Source organism: Lissotriton vulgaris, chromosome 11 (assembly GCF_964263255.1).
Source record: "Lissotriton vulgaris chromosome 11, aLisVul1.2, whole genome shotgun sequence".
NCBI classification, from domain to species: Eukaryota; Metazoa; Chordata; class Amphibia; order Caudata; family Salamandridae; genus Lissotriton; species Lissotriton vulgaris.
In genome coordinates this window covers 873,559,512-873,576,486 of record NC_141699.1, presented here as the reverse complement: position 1 = coordinate 873,576,486, position 16,975 = coordinate 873,559,512, and the positions used below count along the sequence as shown (strand labels likewise).

The 16,975-nt window shown below is 47.6% G+C and overlaps 1 protein-coding gene across 1 annotated transcript in view; it reads right to left on the bottom strand.

Annotated features, from left to right (window-relative positions):
• The window catches only part of CROCC2 (ciliary rootlet coiled-coil, rootletin family member 2), a 1,620,686-nt gene that overhangs the window by 1,010,301 nt on the left and 593,410 nt on the right, over positions 1-16,975 (bottom strand). Inside the window, exon 15 of the mRNA XM_086944022.1 lies at positions 16,453-16,597. Within this exon, the coding sequence (XP_086800148.1) occupies positions 16,453-16,597 (145 nt within the window). The remainder of the gene's footprint in view (positions 1-16,452; positions 16,598-16,975) is intronic.

Here is a 16,975-nt window from a genome sequence, read left to right as displayed (position 1 = left end):
GGATGGGATGGGAGTAAAAAGTAAATTGTGCAATTTTGTCAACAGGCACTCTCCCATTTAAAATGACAAAATCTGTACTTTTAATGCTATCAAGCAGGGAGAACCCTCGTTTATCTGTTTTTATTTTTTTTCGGTAGTAGAATCTTAGGGATATGACAAATTTCCTCTTTATCAGTGTTGGCATAACTATCTGGAGCAGAGTTTGAGATTTTGGTGTTTTTATTCGCAAGGCAGCCCGAAGAGTGCCCTCATCTCCACAGCAGAGGGAGTTACCCCACCTCAGGACCGCTGCCAAGGATAAAATATATGAGGAGACTAAACCAAATTTCAGACGTAAAGCATGCGGGGCAACCATAGAATTTAGATTACAGATTTGGGGCAGGATTCGGCCTTCAGCCTTTTCAAAAGAGAGCCAATAATTTATATCCAATACTTCAGCAGCGTATGTTAATGGAGGGGGAATTTTTACCTTAAAAACTGACAGAACATGACTAAAGTGGTTTCTCCCACAAGCTTTATAAAATCTATTTAAAGCTCCAGCCTGGGGGAGAGCCTTAATAGCAGAGTTTGATATGCTCTAAATCTTGCCCTGTTTTGAAAAAACCTTCCCCAAATATAGGTACGAATCAACCAGTTCCAATTCTTCAAAACCCAACGACCACTTAAAACATCTCTTTATTCTGATCCCTTTCTTGCGGAAAACCACGATTTTGCTTTTAGCATTATTAATTTTCAAGAAGTGGTCTTCTGTATATTTAGTTAGGGCATCCAGGCGACGTTGCAGGCCAATTGGCGTTACATCAAAAATTACCAAGTGATCCGCATATAATAAAGAACAAACTGACATTGTACCGATTCTGGGGGCATCATCCCTTACTGAGTTTAAAGCGTCAGGGAGATCAGATGCATACCAAGAAAACAAAAGCGGCGACAGCAGGCAACTCTGCTTGAACCCATTATATGTTTTGATCTTACATGATAACCCCAGGGAAGCTCCCATCAAAACTTGGCACCAGGTGTCTCCATGTAATTCTATAATGAGACCCAAAAGGTGATTTTTTTTAAATGTGTTTTTATTGCAGAGTTAGAAACATGTTCTCAAAGTTAGACCAACCATTACACTTATGACATCATGACGTTGAAGGGAAAGCAAAACACTACACAGCCATTTAGCCCACATCCCGGAGGCTGGGCGGCGCACCAACAGTACCGTGCTCCAATAGACGTCTCAGTGTAAGCCCTGTTCGGGCATCCGGTCGGTTATATCATGTCGTATCCGCTTTTTCCCCCGCAGGCCCACCCCCCCTTGCACCAGCGGTCCCAGTGTACTTCCTGGGCGCCAACAGCAGCACTCTATCAAATCCTAACCGTCCCAATCGATCCTTCTGAGCTACAGCTCGGTGCCTAACTACTCTTACCAAGAACAACCCCCCCCCTTCCCTCCCCCCGCCACAACTGCTGCTGATTTGGGTACTGATAAGCCGTGCAACCACCATAGTACATCCCCTATAGGATCCAGTCGCCATCGGGTAATCCACATGGAACCCGACTATCCCAGCTCTCCCTCTTCATCCTCCGCCATATAATCACGCAATGCCTGGACCACCATCTCCCACGCCCTAGCTAACTCCAAGCACTTCTCCTTGCCAGACCCAGTGGCCTGCCGCATCCTGATAATACTCACAGTTCGACCATTTCAACAACTCATTCATCCACCTCCTCACAGACGGGCCTTCCTTAGCCTTCCAGTGCCAGGTTATCTCTCTTTGAGCCAGCATAATACCCAGGTCTATAAATTTACTTGTAATTTTTGTCCTCTTGGTATGGGGAAACCAGAGGAGCAAACACGCTGTCACGTCAAAGTTCACCTCCCGCTCCGTGACTGCATTTAGGAGTTCCCCCACCGCCTGCCAGTACGCCCCTAATTTCGGGCAGTTCCATAGCATGTGAACCAGATCTACTTCGGGCTCTAAGCATCTCGGGCACACCGCATCGAGCGCCTGGAAATACTGCCTTACCCTCTCCGGTGTCAGGTACGCCCTATGGATAATGAAAAAATGCACTAGTTGAAATCGCGCATTCCTCGTTCCCTTCCAAGTCCTTTGCAATACTTGGCTCCAAACCGTGTCCGGTATGGGCTTGCCTACGCTGGCCTCCCATCGCGACTTCAGCGCTAGCAGTGGTTCCATTCCCTCACTCCACAGTCGATTATGGAGACAAGTCACCGCTTTAACTGTGCCCGCCGCCATCACCACATATTGGCATGTCACTGCTACCTCTGGCTCCCCCAACCCTGTCCCCCAGTATCGCCGTATCGCTGCCACCACCGCAGCATGCAGCAGGAAAGTCCCGTCCGGTAGACCAAATTGTTCCTGAAGCGTCCGATAGGGGGCCAGTGTTCCCTCCACATACAGATCCCCCACTACCTGCAGGCCCAGCTCCTCCCACGTTAACAATTGGGACCAATCGCCTCCATGAGGTAGCGCCGTCAGCATCCCTAGCGGTATCTCCGGCGCATATGGGCGGTCCCCCTTTGTCCTCCTTAAACTCCTACGCCAGCATAGTTTAAGCGTTCTTTCTTCTATAGTAAGCTCTCTCATGTCTAGTTTCTGCTGCATTATTATGTAGGACAAGACACACCTCTGGATGCCTAGCCCCCGGTCATGCTCGGGGCCCCTGAATTCTCTGGCTACATTTTGCGTCAATATCTGGAGTTGGGCCGCCAGATAGTATAATTCAAAGTCCGGAACTGCCATACCCCCCTCAGACTTAGGTCGAATCAGGGTGTCCAATGCAACTCTGCGCCGCCCATGCCCCCATAGGAAGCTAATCACCAGTGTCCTCAGATCTTTAAAAACCCGCTGCGGGATCCATACCGGTAGTGTCCTGAAATAGTAGAGCAGCCGTGGGAGGGCTACCATCTTCAGCAACGCCACACGTCCCAGTACCGACAACGGAAGGGAGGCCCAAAAATCCATGCAGCCTTTCAGCCCAAGAATACACCGCTCCACGTTCCCTTCCAAGAGGTCCTCGGCCGTATGATAAATGCGTACCCCCAGGTAGATGAAACAGGAGGGCTCCCACTCCACCTCTCTCGTCAGCGGCGGATTGGGCATCCCTTTCCGCAAAGGGAATACACAGGTCTTGTTCCAGTTTACCCTGAGGCCCGATAGTTGGCCAAACCTACTCAGCATATCCACTGCTCCTTCCAGCGACTGCACCGGGTCCGCCAGATATAATAACAAATCATCGGCATACAACGATATGTAGTGTGACTCCAGTCCCTGCGCTATCCCATTGTATGCAGTGCCCGATCTCGCCTGCGCTGCCAATGGCTCCACCGCTAAAGCGAACAACAGAGGGGATAACGAGCATCCCTGCCTCGTCCCCCTACACACTGGGTAAGCCGACGAGACAATAGGCCCCAGCCGCACCCGCGCCGCCGCTGACGAATAAAGCACCCTCGTCCATCGCCTAAAACCGTCACCTACCCCAAACTTCAGCAATACCCCATCCAGATATTCCCACTCGAGACTATCAAAAGCCTTTTCGATGTCGACCGCCAATACCACAGGGTCAAGCTCTGACGCCCCAACACCATCCATGATGCGGATCAAATGACGTATGTTCATCGAGGTGTTCCTAGTCGGTATAAATCCCGCCTGGTCCCTATGCACCAACGTGGTCATGTGCGGCAGCAACCTGGCGGCTAGGATGCGACTCAATATCTTGTAGTCCACCGTCAACATGGACAATGGGCGATATGAGGTCACGTCCAATGCGTCTCTGCCCGGCTTCAGCAGCGGTACCACCAGTGCCTCCCTCATAGATTCAGGCAAGCACCCCATCCTCTTCGCTTCCGAGTACACCACCACCAATCGAGGTGCTAATAGATCTACGAATTTGGCATAAAATTCCACTGGCAGCCCATCTACCCCCGGAGTTTTATTTCGTGCCATATGTTTTATCGCCCCTCTTATCTCCGTCAGTGTTATGGGACCCCCCAGGTCTTTTGCCTCTTCACTATCCAACACCGGTAACGGGATCGGATCCAGGTATTCGTCTATCTCCGAGACCTCCGCCTCTAGATGGCTTTCATAGAGGCCCGTGTAACAGGATCGAAATCGTGCCAGTACCGCTGACTGGGAATAGACCACCTCCCCGTCTTCTTTTCGTATACTCATGACTGGGCACCCCCTAGGCTCTGGATCAGCTAGTTTGGCCAAGAGCGTACCCACCTTATCACGCTCCTCATGCACCTTAGTAGCATACGCCTTATAATCATAGCACCGCAGCCGCTCCGTCTCAGTCGCCACTGCTTCTTTCGCCCGCAGCATTTGTTCCTGCAAGTCCGGCCGCTCAGGCCTACGTTGTTCCAGCTCTCTCAACACCTCCTCCGCTTTTGCAAGATCGTTCAAAACTGTTTTCCTCTCAGTCGAAAATCTGCCCATACATACCCCTCTCACCACCACCTTCATTGCATCCCATTCCACCGTTCTGGTCGAGGCCGAGCCCCCATTCTCCTTAAAATAACAGTCTATGCCCTGTCGAAGCATGTCGCTAAACACCTGATCTCCCAGTGTATCAGGCCGCAGCCGCCACGACGGAACCGCTGATCTCGCCTGTTGCCACTGCATTGATATCAGTAAAGGGTTATGATCCGATATGGTCCTGGCCAAATATTCAGACTGAGTTACAACCGCTGCTAGGGGACCGCTGCACAGCACAGAATCCAGCCTAACATGCAAGTCATGAAGTGCAGAAAAGTAGGAGTAATCCCTAATCTCAGGATGCTGTTCCCTCCACACATCTTTCAATCCCCACCTCTCCTGCCACTCCTTCCTGTGGGTCGCTAGCCTGCGCACCGGGGAATCGACCAACGGGGGATGCGACCTATCCAGCTGCACATCAGTTATTGAATTAAAGTCTCCTGCTAGAAAGAGAGGGCCCGCCAAGAAGTAGGCCAGCGAGCTTGACAAACTCTCAAAGAAATGGGCCTGATCAGAGTTGGGGGCATAAATATTGCACAGGACCACTTCTCTGCCACTAAGTCGCCCCTCAACCACTACATATCTGCCCTCAGGATCAATCCGCTGACTCGTCATTTGGAACGGCGTGCCTGCTCTTATCCATATCAGCACCCCTCTAGCGAACGCTGAATATGTTGTGCCAAAAACCTGTCCACGCCACCTCTTCTGCAATGCCCCACATTCTTTCTTGGATAAATGGGTTTCCTGTAGCATTGCTATCTGAACACCCCGCCGCACTAAGTAAGCATGCACCTTATGACGTTTCACCATTGTACGCAGCCCTCGAACATTCCATGTGATACATTTCAAATTAGGTAATGTCCCCATGATGTACCGTTCTAAACCAAAGTCTCAGGCAACAGTTCTTCCCCGCACTGCAGCAGTTGTACAACCCCTTCAAAACATCCCCAACAACCCCCCAGACCCCACTCCCCAGGACAGGACCTAATAACCCAGCTTCAGCCCCGTTCCAAATCATTAACACCCCACACATTGTACTAGCCTGTGGCTGCCGCCACAGAAGGCCTTAAGGGCCTCGAGAGGTCAATGGAGTGCCGACCAGGGGTAGGCGGAGCCCCTACCCTACGCCCATGGCCCCACACTGTTCGTGCAGCCCCATACCTGGTAGTCCAAGAAATGTCCGGAGAGTCCACACCAGCTAATACCACAGGATTATCCAGCGTTCCCCAGCCTCACTCATTGAGCATACCATCTGAGGTTTGCGGTGTGACCACCGGGCCCCCCGCACTCCCCGCTTCTGAGTCGTCTCCCCCGGATTTCTCCCCCTCCTCCTCCGACTCCGACCCTCCAGACGTCTTCTCCTGTTGCGATCTTGTGATGTTCGCCGTCGCAGCCAGCGCTCCCATCCTGTCCGCCGCCATTTGCTTTTCTCGCTCAGTCTGTTTCAGCTTGTTCCGAGAGCGGATACGCTTGGATTTTCTAATCCGTACCGGTTGAGGCCGCTCCCTCCCGCTCTTGTGTGCACGATCTGTCCCTGCACGATACAGTTCCAGCCACGACCACGCCTCTTCAGGGGTCTGGAAGAAGTGGGTCCTATCATCAATGATCACTCTCAGTTTCGCAGGAAAGAGCAAAGAATATTGGATCCCCTCTTCACGTAGTTCCTTTTTTACTGATAGAAAGGAAGCTCTGCATTTCTGAACCTCCTGAGTGTAATCTGGGAAGATCGTGACCCTGCTATTGTCCACCTGGAAGGGGCCCTGAGATCGTGCCTTCTGTATCAGTAGGTCGCGGTCCTTATAGTGCAGCAATTTGACCACCATCGGCCGAGGTGGTCGGCCCTCCAGGGGCGGTCTGGCGGGGACCCTGTGCGCTCTTTCCATAGAGAAGAAGGGAGACAGCCCCTCCGGCGCCACCACTGACTTGAACCAGGTCTCCATGTATGACACAGCGTCCCCTTTCTCAACTTTTTCTGGAAGGCCCACCACCCTCACGTTATTCCTCCGGTTGCGACTTTCCGCATCCTCCGCACGCCGTTCCAGAATTGCCAGCCGGTCAAGAACATTCGTCAATTTATGTTCCGCAGTCACCACCGCCGGTTTCAGTTCCTGGAGTAGTTGTTCATTCATCTTCACTCTTTCCGAGAGCTTGGCGTGGTCTGCCCTCAGTAGTCCCAATCCTGTAGCTACCTGCGCAATGTCCTGGCGTAGCGAGTCCTTAGTCGCAGTGATCGCCTCCAGGATGGCATCAAGGCGCTGGTTCAGCCTTTGTTCTTGCAGTGAGGCATCCTGCTGGGGAGGGTTGCCGTCTCCCTGTGCTAGAGCGAGTGCGTCCTTGTGCCCTTGTCGTGCAGTCAGGGCTTCGCCCAGAGCGGCCATCTTAGGCGCAACACGCGGAACACTCGGGCCGCTGCCGAGGGTGCCCAGGCCACCGCAGTCACTGCACAGTCTCCTCTGGTCCCGGAGCCCCTCACTGGCCCCCAAGCACGACGTATGCAATGCTCATCAGCTGCAATCACGGCCTCAGCACTCCCCCGCAACACCTATGGGCGTCTCTCCGCTCGCAGCTCCTTTGCGTTGGGCTATGGCCGGGTGTCGACTGGGGCCATCAGCGCTCTGCGCGACCAGGGTGGCAACCCCCCAGCACTCAGCGAGAAGGCAATCGGGCGCTATCCAGGGCCCAGCTTATCCACTGCTCCAATCAGTTCCCCATAGGCATCTGTGCTACCCATGCAGCACACCCACCGCGCTCGCTCAGGCCACGCATCAAGCGGGTTCCAGACGGGCCCCCAGGATGGTCTCCCCAGCTCCAGTCACTCACGTGGGGGCAGAAGGAACAGAAGGGCCCAGGTCCAGGTACTCTCTTGCGACCGCCGCTCAGGCCGTCACTTCCTCATCGCTCCGTGCCCCCGGGCGGCTGATCTCTCCTCTGCCGGCCCCCGCAGTGCAGCCCCGCCAGTCCCCAGGGCAGGAGGCCACCACCAAACAACCGCGTTGCAGCCCCGGAGCAGCCCTCTATGCTCCAGGCTCTCTCGTCGGGGTGCTCGGAGACGGAAGGGGGAGGGGCGCTGCACTCCCCGTATCGCGGGGTGCCAAGAGCCCCGCCGGTCTTCCCCGCACGGAGCCTCCGTCCGTTCTCCGCTCTGGGTGTTCCGCGAGGCAGCCTCCAGTGAGCCAGCACCGAGCAGGGACACAGCTCCTAATGCCTCCGAGCTCCGCTCGCCGCCATCTTTCCGGTGCCTCTGATCTCCGAGGTCCGGTCCGCTTGCCGTCATCAGAGTCCCGCCGGAGTTCCAACTCTCTCCACCGGCCCAGCAGCACTCCGACTAGCAGAGACGTGCCTCCAGGGGCACCAAGGGGCATAAAACAGGATTATTAGCGAGACCTGGCGCGGAGCTGCAGGCTCACACGGCCATCCCGGTCGGCGCCTAAGCCACGCCCCATGAGACCCAAAAAGTGATGTGGTATACCAAGATGGGAGAGCTTTCTACCAGTGTTTGGCGATCCACTTTGTCAAACGCCGTGGAGAAATCAATAAATGCCGTAATAACTGGCATACTTTGTGAAAATACATATTTCTACCTTTTTCAAGTTATCCTTCCTCAAATGCATATCAACCCCTGGTGCACTTTTAGATTGCCTTTCATTGACATGTGTGCAGCGATAAACTAGGCAACACTAGTAAGCTAACAAGTGGACATTATTACAGTGGCAGTGGCAAATAGGCACTGTCATCAGTACTTAGCCGCAGGCAAATCAACACAGACATATAGTAATTGGCACAAGGACAATAAAACACAGTGCTGACAAGAGAATAGTAACACTGGGGCACTGATGTGGGGACCAATTACTAATGTTAGAACACAGGTATGGGGGAGGAGCAGGAACATGAACAAAAGGACATTCCCATGGAGACACTAATACTGGGATACTACCACTGGGACACAGACACTAAAAGGGACATTAACAATGACAGGGGGATTTTGAAATGGGGACAGTGAAACTAGGACACTGACCAAGTCACAAACAATAACACTAGGGCACTGACACAGGTGCACCAACTTGGACACTGGAACAATGACCTGTGGATACCAGCACACCTACAGTAACACTGATACAAGGACATAGTCATTGGGACTATGGCCGCCGATCCAGCTAGTGGCTCCTTTGCCATGATATCGGCAAAATCCTCCCCTGGCGATCGCGCCTCAAGATGGCACTGAGGTGAAACGGACCCACTTTCAGAGGTGGGAGAGCGCGGGCCGCGACATCAGAAACGACCCTGAAAACTGCACCGGTTTGAGGCGAGATCGGGGGCTACTCTATCAACTTCCCCGGTGGGCGCACGCAGCTGAGGCGAATCAGTTACACCGAGGGTGCAGCCCGTGATCGCTGGATCTGCAGCCTCCATCTGCCTGTGTGGCTCGACCGCAGTGTGTGGAGGGTGGCCGCGGCCACAGCGGAAGGGCTGGACAGGTTGTTCTTTATCCCAAAAGCACCAGTAGCTGAGGGCAGAGGTGAGCGGATCCCCCCCCCCCCCAGCACGAGGCAAAATGGCGGCTCCTATCACGCTGGCCTGCCGTGGTGGGTGATGCGTCCAGGTGGGCTATGGTGGCAGGGAGAGACTGGCCCATCCTTTCCCCGTAAAGTATTGTGGTGCCTGGTATAAGTTTGGTGTGGAGAGGGGACCCATGTTCACTCGAGGCTGAGGCGGATGGCTGCCTGATCCTAACATGGCTGCCAGTGGTGATTTCTTTCCTGAGATAAACTTTTCATTGCTCAGCCCTACAGGGACGATGCCTGTCCTCAAGATGGCGTCTGGATTTCCTCTGGACCATGGTTTTTCACCCCCCTCCCCCTGCGCCAATCTGTCACTCTCGGAGTGCACCTGATCATTGCCCGGACAGCGGAGTCTGAGCATTGTGCCCGTCGCCCGGTGGAGCTCCTCGGCTCAGCTATTGAGGAGATTGGCCTTGGTTCATCCCCTTGCCCGTCACCTACCCAGCCAGACTTTGGGCTCAGTTTCTCCCTGCCTCCCTGTCTCTCCCTTATCCCCTGCTTTGAATTACTGTAATTCTGCTCTTTTCTTTTAACGGTGTCTTTTTACCGTGGAGACTGAACGCCCTTGACCGCTGCCCGGTGGAGCTGTCCCATGCAGCTAAATGGAGTCTGGCTCTGGCTCATGCCCCAGGCCATCACCTACCCAGCCGGACTTCGGTCATTGCTTTTCACTGTTCTTCATGGCTCCTCTATCTCTTCTCTTCAACTACTCGACTGCTATGTTCACACTGAGTACCTTCCCCCTTCAGATCCACCTGCCTCTATCCTGACTATCTGTCCCCTCTATCCTCCACCTTTCCTATAGCGTGAGTCTTGGCTAAGTTACGCTCTAATATCTTATATTACTGTGTTAAGATCACGTCTTTCTTTCCCTAGCATTTATTGTTAATTGTAACCCTGACTGATGTAACAATGTAAAAATGTTTTGATGCTATGCCCTCATGTAAAGCGCTCTGATACCTTCGGGTCTAGCCAGCGCTATATAAACTGTTCAAATAAAAAAAAATAAAAAAAGATACAAGAACATAGTCACTGGGACACAGACACAGACGCTCCAATGCTTATATGGGGATATTGACTTGGAAACAGTGACACTGGAATCTTGAAAGTGGCACAGACATTGATGCTGGGACAATGTCAAGGGGCAGAGACTCTTGAGATATTAAAAAGGGGGGGACTAGGATAATCACACTAAAATACTGATACTTGAACACAATACCAGGACAGTAAAATGACAGAATGCCACAGGGGCACTAACTCACAGGCACAGACTAGAGGAACGCAACACTGGGGTACTGACATGGATCACTGACATTGGGATACAGACATAAGGACATTGGGATACAGGCATTCACACTGATATATGAACACTAATATCGACACATCTTATTTGCATAACACAACAAAGAAGCTGTGGTTTATGATAGACAAATGCTTTATCCTTTTCAACACCCATACCACAAACAGAAATACGTTTAGACAGAAACATAGTCTCCTCATATTTGACATACTTTGAAGTTGGCCATCTTTGTCTTGTTTGCGGTGTCCAAGTAGGAACACGTTTGAACGCTTCTGCACAAACTAGCTAGATACATAGCAAGCGTGGAAAATGAACAAACTACATATCCCATGACTCCTAGTGTTTTTTGGTAGTCCTGGGAACACAGGTCTATGCAATAGTAGGCAGCCGTACTTATAAAATAAAAGATGTCTCCAGATTATAATACAGGTCTGATATTAGCACAATGAACCTTAAGCTAACCATCAAACTGGTTGCTGTGGGTGTTTCTTGCAAAACACTACGGCTTTAGATCGATACAGAAGTGTGGACTAGAGCGCCATAGATATTAAACTACTACAACTTCCATGAGCCCCTCTTACGGGTAATTCCCGGCAGATCACAGATACTTGACCATGGACATAAGAGCAAAGATGTCTATGGTCCCAATCAAACAACATTGTTCTTTAACTGCCCTTTGCACTAAAAGAGCATAATGTTGACAAATGCTGTTCATTAGCAATACTTCATAATCTTTATTCTGGAGACAATAAGGCTGCATATCAATTTCCAAAAACAATGACTACTGAGCCCTATTCAAAATAACTATAACCTTGCCACTGCCAATGTATGTTCCCAAAATAACCTTTTCAGTTGCAGCACTGAAAGAAAGCCACATGCACTAAAAAAGGGGAATGCAAATAGGCTAGGCATGCTGTAACGATAGGGGGAGTGGTTCATCTTTTCCTTGTTGTTCGAACCTTCTTTGTCATTCAAATTGCACTGCCTACTATCTGCCCTCTGAACTTGGAAGCACTCTGAATAAAAAGAGACAAGTACAGAGCAAGGATCTAGACCCAAAATGGTTCACTACCACTCCCTGTCAGTGGTTTGGAGTCTAGGCAGTTCTTACATTGTAAAAATATTATCGCATGGGCCAAAGGTGTTTAGGAGGCCACCACAGGATTTCAGACTTACTGGCCTGTTGAACACCGAAACTACATAGTATAGCTTCCACATCTTGCCTTTTTTTCCATAATCTTGCTTTTCCTGTATCTTTTTCTTACTCTTGCAGGCCCATTTTAATCCCTGTTATCCTCTTTTGTTACAGTTTACTTTTTTTCTTCTTCAACTTTTGGTATCCCTTCTCTTTTTGTCTGGGTCAAAGTCTGATTATGAAAATTACTTCTGGGTCCCTAAAATGAGTGCTGTTGCCTCTCACTTCCCACTAACCCCAAGAATTAAGCGATAGGTCCATGGCTCTAGAACAATGGATGGGTGGCTGCCTGCCTTGTTCAAGCTCTTTCACTGCATTAATATTGGGGATAGAGTATCTCCTATAGAGATCCTTACACCTCCTAAAAAACCATCAGGCTTTTGTAGCGAACATTTTTAGGTGATTTTGTTAATGTTAGCACATCACGGATATCGTATTCATTAAGAATCAACTGAATAAAATTGTTCTTTAAAATATCGCCTAATCTAAGTTTCACATTAAATTTGGACGGATTATGTGCTAAATATGCAAAATAATAACCCTTCAAATTCGGAAGTGCTAAACCACCACTCTCCAATTCTTCATATAAAGTGCCTAGTACTAAACTGGCAGTTTTATTGTGCCAAATCAATGCTGTAAACATAGACTCCACTTTCTTAAAAATGATGCTGCTAAAACACATGGAGTTTCTGAAAAAAGAAAATCACCCAGGGGAAGAATCAACATTTTAATCAAGGCAACCCTCCCCCTCCCCTTCCCAATATTGTTAGAGGAAGCGAGGTCCACCGTGCAAACATAGCATGTATTTTTAAAAGTAAAGGGGCAAAATTGAGATCCTATAAATCCTCAATCTTTGAAGAGTATCTAATCCCCAAATACCTCTTCTGCTGATCATTTACACAAGAAACTATATCTAGGAGTAATCTATCTGAATTGCAGGCGCACAAAACAATTTTTTCTTTATGTTTTAGCCCCCCAGCTCCTCATATAACAAAAAAGTCTCACAGACTTTACTTCTGCGAGCATCTCTTAGCGGTGATAAGGGACACCCCTGTCAGGTGCCACGATGAACTTGCAATCTACCAACCTCTATAGCTTTAATTATGATATTGGCTTCAGCATTCTGATAGATCTTCTATATCAACCCAGTGATCTGGGAATGAACCCCAAACTTGGCTAAGATACAAAAAAAGCGTTTCACAGGTCATGAGGGCAAATGCCCTGTCCGCATCTAATAGGGTAACTATGGGTAATGTATAATTAACTGAAAAATAGTCCACGCCTCAGCTAAGTAAAATGTATATTTGTGCTTAGCTGACATCTGATAATAAAACCGTTCTGATCCTAATAAAACAATGTCGCCGCTTTTAAATGTAATCTATTTGTCAATTGTTTCATAATTATTTTATTATCTGAATTTAGCAATGTAATTGGATGATAAAAGTTTGGATCTACACCCTCTTTTTTTTCTTAAAAAGCTAACCACATTCCCCATACTAAATGAAGCCAGTATAGGACTTCCCTCCAACATTGCATTAGGGTATTTTTTAGCGGGTCTAAATGTAGTCCCGCTAAAAACTTCCCTCGAGCATCTTTATCAACCACTTGATTCTTACTTTAAATCTGTTTATAATGTTCGAGTATAATTTATTCCAATTTCCCCTGCTCCCTGCACCTAACCCCAGAATCTGGGCACTTCAAAGGATGAATCATGCTGCTTGGTCTTGTGCCTGCCAGGCTAAAAATGTCCCCATAAAATTACTCTCCTCATAAACCTTCTGCATATGAGCACGATTCAATGCACCACACTTAGTATAATACAAATCACTTTATACCTGTTTGACCTTGTCTAGTGCTTTCCTATTTACCATCGACGTATGCCTTAGAAATGGATCTTTTATATCCTGAACAGTCTTTTCCAAAATCTGATTTTGTTGTCTGGCACTTCCAGTATTTGCTGCATCGTTCACTATCACAAGTCCCCTTGTATATGCTTTTAGAGCATCCCATGCTACATTTGGAGGGGGGCCGCATGATTCCTAATCAGAAATTCCTTTATCTCCTCTTTACATAACCAGAACCAAACTTCCTCCTGTAAGTACTGTTTATTAAAAAACCCATCTCCTGATTTGTGGTGCACCTTTCTCCAGCAATACCTCTAGGGCAAGAATTGCATGATCTGAAAAACTGTTAGGGAGCGTCCACTGGCCCATAAAAACCAGGGCTTTCGAAAGTACAAAATAATCAATATGAGAAGGACTATGGAATTGTCCAGATAAACATGTATATTCTATTTTTGTTGGAAAAGACTCTCTCCAAGGATCAATCAGTGCAAGGGTTTTTTGATAATTCTGTTAAACCCTCACAGCTTTAGGCTTTAAGTGCTTTTTCAATCTTACTGAGGAATCTATTCTAGGGTTCTGCAAACAATGTAAATCCCCTTAAAAAAAAATCTCCCCTGTGACTTGCATTAGTGACTGAAAAAGTTCCTCATAAGGTCCAGCATTGTCTTAACTAGGGCATACAGCCTCACAAATGTGAGCCGTTATCACCCTGTGATCTCCGTGAATAAAGCAAGATTGTGGGGTTATTATTTTACTAGATAAAATGCTCCATTCAGGGTCTCTTTAGTTACATACCTAATATTACTCAAAGGCAACATTTCAGCTTAAGAAATGTCAGACCTTAGTAAAATCCTTACTTTGTTCTATCTAGACTAGACTATGGATTTGGCACTTTTGAGCCAAAAATATATCTGGCCTTTCGCCACTGAAAACAGTCTTAAATGCAAATGTCTCATCTCCTATAGAAAAAAATCTGACCACATCGCAATGTTCAGCAAGTTTTCAATGGAGAGGCAATGCATTTTTAGAAACAAAGACCCACACCGTGATGCTTCAATACAAATACTATATAAAGAACAAAATCCATTGTAACAAAGAAATCCCCATGCTAGAAATTCAAAAATTCAAGAAATAAACATGCAACTGATCCTTTTCTACGGCAGCCCTGAGATTCTGGAACAGAAGTTTACGGCACAAAGAACACTAAATTCAAGAAATAAAAGAAATGAAATATTTATAATTAAACAGGGCATTTCATTTACAGAGGATCAGAGTATTGCTCGCTCGAAACTACAACAAGAAACTGTATAACTGTTGACAAGTGGCTTGAAGATTTTTCCGAGGTCAAGAAACATGACGTGGAAGACCGGCACTTTGCTATCTCTTTATTTGTTTGCCTTTGTATGGTTATACCTCTAAACAGTGTTGTTTGAAATGTGATACCTTGGAAATGTGTATTCCTATGAATGTAAGGTGCTAGGATGTCAATGGTGGTATGGTCTGTGCCAAATAAAACCATAAAATAAATACATAACTAAAGAAAGAAAAGAATTCTGAACACAAGGAAGTCACGATATGAAGACATGCAAGTGAGGACGGAGGGCTAAGAGGAAAGGGAAGAAGGAAATATGAAGGGAGAGAAAATAGATAATATAGGGACAAAGAACCAATAGGAGTCATGGAAAGGTGGATGTAAAGAGGCGATAGAAGGAGAAATGGGGGATGGGGAAAAAGAATAGAGGTAAAGGAAGGAGACGGAAGGGAAAGGTCAATGAGGTGTTAGAAGGAAGAGAAAAGAAGTGGGTAAAGATAAACGGAAAGTGGGAGGTGGAGAATGAAAGGAAGAGAGTGGGAAGGGAGACATAGTTAAGGAGGTTATTCTGGAAGGAAACAATGATAATAGTGAAGGATGTAATGAAAAGAAAGGAAGAAGAGGTGAATGGTACAATGAAGAGTAGAGGAGAAAGAAAAGGAAGGACGATTTTGTAGAAGAAAGGAAGGATTTATTTCTGAAAGCATGGAAAGAAAGAAAGACAACATTTGTAGTAAAAGGTAAAAAGAAGTAAGTGTGGAAGAAAGAAAAAGCAAGTAAGAGAGAGAGGGAGAAAGTGATAATGAGGGAAGCAAAAAATGTGAAAGAAGCATGAGGAGAAGGAAGGAACAAGGGAGGTAAAAAGCTTGAAAACAGAAGAAAGGCGAGGTGAAGGTAGAGAAAGATGCAAGAAGACAAATTAGAGAAAGGAGGGAAGGATGCTTCCTTAATTCCTGAAAGGAAAGCATTATGTGGACATGGGAAAAGAGATGGAAGAAGGGAACGTAGGGGATGAACAGAGGGAACAAGGGAAGAAGGAGGATGAGCTAGAAAGTTAAAGAGGAAGAACATGGAATGATGACAGGAAAGGCAAAGAAGTGGATAGAAGTGGATATAAGGGGTAAGTGAATGAAGAATAATAGAAGGGAGGTAGGGAAAGAGATTTGAAGGCGAAAGGTGGAGTAAATACATACAAATGGACCTTTGGCTAGGTCTGCGCTATGGAAACATGACATACGTGCATAGGGGGAAAAAGAGAGTAAATTTTGAAGAGAGAGGGAAAAGGAACACAGTTCGAAAGGAGAGTTAAAAGGAGACAGAGGAAGTAGGAAACAAGAAAATATCTTTAGAAGACTGGACATTGCAATGAACACAAGCGACACATGAGGGGACAAGAAAAACAATGATGTTAGAAAAAAGTGAACAAGGAAAGAAACGTGGACAAAAAATGGGAAAAAGAGAAAAAAGATGAGGTGAGGAAAGTAGAAATGTCATAAACGTGAGTAAGAGCATAGCAAAGGAAGGGACAGTGGGAGTAGGGTAAATGAGAAGAGAAAGCAGGCAACAGAAATGGGAAAAGTGGAAGCTGGGAGAATGAAGACGGGAAGGAGATGCCTAAAACAAAACGCACAGAGGGGGGGTGCGAATCGAAGGAGGGAGAACCAAAAAAAGGATGAGAGAGGGGGTATGAGAGAAATAATACAGTATGCAGCAAGATAGTGCATTTGTGGAGTGAAAGGGCATTCTGCTTACTTTAGAAAGTGCCCGAGTGAGCCCTTCCTTCTCACTCTCCAGGACCTCCTTCTCTAGCATTGCCTGGTTCAGTGCTTCCCGCATCATAACAAGCTCCTTCTTCAGGCCAGAGATCTTCTCCTCCAGAGGTTCCATGGCCCTATGTCTGAAGAAAAGATGCAGGGACATCTCAATCCTTAGTAAAACCACAATCATCTAAGTACATATAAACAAAATAGGACCATGCACCATGAAAGGAAGGAGATACAGTCTCACTCATACCCAACTATGAGTTTACATCATTCCACATCACTGGCCCAAAACACATCCCCATACCCTTGAACACAGTCTTAATCATATCTATCACTAAACTAATAGACTTCTGCAATATCAGTTATTGTACAGAACAGATCTTATAAACTGCAATGGGGTCCCATCCATCACGATTTATTGGCCTCATACACTGCTACAGGGTCTTATTTATTCCTGATGAACGAGTTACTTACTTTTTGTAGAGATGTATCTCTGTAAGAGACATAGGTTA